At 45.3% G+C, this 3,985-nt stretch overlaps 1 protein-coding gene across 1 annotated transcript; it reads left to right on the forward strand.

Moving 5' to 3' along the window:
* Nucleotides 1-1,553: 1,553 nt before the first annotated feature.
* Nucleotides 1,554-3,484, forward strand: LOC106344715. Its single transcript, XM_013784033.1, has 4 exons — nt 1,554-1,854; nt 1,973-2,167; nt 2,252-2,808; nt 2,876-3,484. The coding sequence occupies exons 1-4, from the start codon at nt 1,554-1,556 to the stop codon at nt 3,482-3,484; spliced, it is 1,662 nt and encodes a 553-aa protein (XP_013639487.1).
* The last annotated feature ends 501 nt before the right edge of the window (nt 3,485-3,985 follow it).

Genomic DNA, 3,985 nt, shown 5'->3' on the forward strand with positions numbered 1-3,985 from the left:
AACTTATAAAAACAAGGAAGACTTGACCAAAGACTTTGATTTGACCAAAATCATAAATGTCTTGACTTGACCGAAATTGAAGGATTGTAGACGTAAGACTCTTCGGCTGGTCTGGTGCTTCCAAAATGGTCGACGGTCTTTAAATTGCCGTCAGATTGATATATTATACGACCATCACTTATAATTTCTTGTTGGGCCTTTCTTTCTTTAGGCGGGTACATGTTTATAAACACATTTGAAATATAGTTCAAGCCCATCTCGTTTAATCGCAAACCCCTAAGCCAAACCTTCTTGATTTATTTCTGCTGCTGATTCGGGGCGCATCATTCCCTCCTTTAAAAAGATTTGCCCTCAAATTTGTCTTTCTTTAGCTTCAGATGGGATGATCTCTTGGCTTTCCGTAGAACCATTTTTTTTTTTATAAACAAAAGAAGATGAAAGGTAGAAGATGGATAAAGAAGATGGAAAGATGAGAAAATGAACAGACAAGTACCGGTTGAGTGGCTCTGATACCACTTGATGCGTCCTACATTAGGAAATGATCACTCAGCCGGACTAAGGGGATATGAACTCGCCAAAAGGGAGATCTGGTGGATTGAATGGTGACAAAAGAGGGGCGGAGAGTCTCTTGATACTACCGAGCTTCTATTGTTGCTTGATATGACGCACAAGTCCAACAAAGGAAGAAATGGTGGATCGAAGGGTCGCACAGCAGATGCGGAAGGGTGCTGATATTCCCGAAGCCAATTTGTTGCCGGATGTGACGCACCGGTCCAAAAAAGAAGCAATCTCAATCCGTTGCTTGATATGACGCACAAGTCCAACGGGAAAGAGGTGTTTACTTGGAGCTAACCACACCAAGAAACGAGAAGTGAGAATCTATCTCAAGGTTCCAAAAATAATAATCAAAGCTTATTTTATTTCATTGATCAAATGGCCTTTATATATTAGGCGAAGCATACAAAAGGTTGGAATACAAAATACTAGCCAAACATAGAAATTAGCAACTTATAAAAACAAGGAAGACTTGACCAAAGACTTTGATTTGACCAAAATCATAAATGTCTTGACTTGACCGAAATTGAAGGATTGTAGACGTAAGACTCTTCGGCTGGTCTCGCGCTTCCACATGGTCGACGGTCTCTGAATTGCCGTCAGATTGATATATTATACGACCATCACTTATAATTTCTTGTTGGACCTTTCTTTCTTTGGTCAGATACATGTTTATAAATACATTTGCAATATACTTCAAGCCCATCTCGTTTAATCGAAAACCCATAAACCAAACCTTCTTGTTTTGTTTCTGCTGCTGATTCGGGGCCAAAAAATTTGGTCCGCATCACAAGACGATTCTTAATGGGAAAAATATCGACGCCATTTACGAGCTCTGGGAAGTCAGCTACGCCGTAGAATTCAAACTCCCCGAGGACGATGAGACTCCAGAGAATGTGAGACCGGGGTACTGTGGAGCTTACGTGTCTCATTTCGAGGCCGGCGGCTTATCGTTTTCTCTTCCTCGTTTTCTTCTCGAGGTGCTGGCAGAGATCAAGATGGCGTTTACCCAGATGGCGCCTAACTTCTTCCGGTATTTCTTGGGTTGCTGGGTCCGAGCTCAGGAGGAAGGTCTCGAATTTGGTCTCGGGGAGTTGAGGCAATTATTTGCCATAAAGCGAAACAACGGCTTCCCTGGCACGATGATTCTTGCTCCTCGAGGTGGTCGTGGTATCATCGAAGGCATTCCTAATAAGGATGATCGATGGAGGGAGAAGTTCTTCGTTTTTAAGATAAACTCGGCGTCGGAAGGAGACTTCGATTTCGAGAGGATCCCTCGGGAATGGTCCGACGATATTGGTGAGTATATATATTTTTTATTATCATTATCATTTCCTCTTGGTAAATGATGTCTGTTGTTGTTTTTTTGTTTTTTTGTTTTTTATTTTTTTTTAAAGATAATTCCTTTTATCTATAGACCCTTTTGAATCTGCGCCTATGTCTCCCGAGCTTCGTGGGTTAATGGAGACTTTGCGTCGAGGTAGCACTCGATGGCTCTCCTTTTCTCCTGACCGAATTCGAGCCGCCTGCGCTCTCCCACCGGGTGCGAATCATGCTACTCTTATCGCCTTGGTGGCCCCTGTTCGGCCCAAGAGAGGCCGGGGCACCAAAAGTAAGTGAGTATTATATTTCTCTTCTTTCTGGCATGATTTGGGGCGCTTCGTTGATATGATCCTAAGTTTTCTTTTCTTTTTAGGGAAGAAGGAGAAAGAGGGGTTGCTCGATCGTCCTGACGAATCTTCTGAGGCCGGGTCATTAGAGCGAGCTCGGAAAGTCCAGCGGGGGCAGGTCCTTAGACCGAGGTCGCAGGCTCAGTCTCGTGGTCTTCTTGCTAGTCCAGTTTCGGTCGCTATTCCATCTGGTGGAGCTCGTGAGGCACCGGATACTTCGGCGTGCTCTGCTGGTGATCGAGCTCTTAATGACGAGATCGATTCGTCATCTCATCGATCTCGACGTCGGGTATTGGAGGAGATTAACTCTGTGACTTCGGGATCGTCGAGCCCGAGACTTTCTCCGCCGTTACGTGCTTCTGGTGAAGGCAATTCGCGGGTTAACCCCGGTGTCTTTACTTCGAGCGTGCCCGAAGCTTTTTCGTGGTCGTTTGCGTATGACAGCGAGATCCCTATCCTTGAGAACCCCGACTCCCTTGCAGCGATTTGGTGTAAGGTCAGAGCAGAAGGATGCAAGCTACCTTCTTTGGAGCACATGCGAGAGCGCGATACCTATGTTCGGATGGCGGTCGCAAATGCCAAGGTACGTTGTCTTCGCTTGATTTTTTATGGACCGGGATGCTTAGTTTTGACGCTATCGTTTTGCTTAGGCTATGGAGGCAAGCAACGATTATGCCACTTTAATGGAGGGACGATTGGCAAATTTTCCTAGTAAGGAAGAGATTGCGGGTCACATTCTCACGATCCAACAGCTTTGGGGTGAGTTGGATGCTGCTCGGGAGGCAGAGAGACAGCGCGAAGTGGAGATTGAGGAATTGAAGAAGAATTTGGCGGCTGCTAAGGCAGAAAAGGTCGTTGTTCAGAGCGACCTTGACTCGATGAACGAGAAGTATAGGCGAGAGATCGAAGGTCAGGATAGGAAAGCTCGCAAAGATCTCCATCTAGTTCGTGTCTCTCTTGCGAAGGAGTTCGAGGGGGTTTTGGCTGTGGTCAAGGGTAAGTTGGAGCAGAAGAAGAAAGAAACGGCCGCGGAGATTCTTTTGCAAGAGACGCGAGCTCGTATTGAGGCTTTGACCGAGTATAGTGAGGGCGGCTACGAGCTCGAGCTGAGTTGGAGCGTCTTAAAGACCTGGAGGATTCGCTCGACGTCGATTACGGTCTTGCTTCGGTGTCAGACCCTTCTCTTGGTCATCTCGATCTCCCCGAGATCTCCGGAGACTCGGTCAGCCAGGATTGATGTGAGAGTTATTTCGATTTAGTTTGAAGTTTGCTATGTTTTATATGCATACTTTTTGTGTGTTTTTGTTGTTGGAGAAACATATATATGTTTCCAACGGATTTATGGGATAATACCTCTTTAATCATATGTTTCCGATTTGTTTTAAGCCTCATTGAGCTTGTTGTTTTATCCTTTGGAAGGCGTGAAACAGAGACTGATCAGGAATCTGTTTTGTGGGCCTTTATATGGCCTGATAGCAAGTTGGTAAATGGGTTATGCTTAGGAATTAGATTTTCAAAGTGATGAAAGAAAGCTAACGGCTGCTTGCTCGGTTGTTTGGGCTGTGCTCGGTGACGAGCTGTCTACGTACCCCTTTCGAGGGATCAAGCCTTATCGTAGTTCCATTTTTGACTGAGCTGTAGGCATTGATGGCCCCCTAGCTCGAAGCTTTTGCAGTTCTATTGAGGTTCGTGTTTGCGTTATTTGTAGTATTTCCTTAAGTTGTAGGCGTTCCAAGGTCTCATTTCTGGGAGGCCTGTTT

Source organism: Brassica oleracea, chromosome C5, assembly GCF_000695525.1.
Source record: "Brassica oleracea var. oleracea cultivar TO1000 chromosome C5, BOL, whole genome shotgun sequence".
Taxonomy (NCBI): domain Eukaryota; kingdom Viridiplantae; phylum Streptophyta; class Magnoliopsida; order Brassicales; family Brassicaceae; genus Brassica; species Brassica oleracea.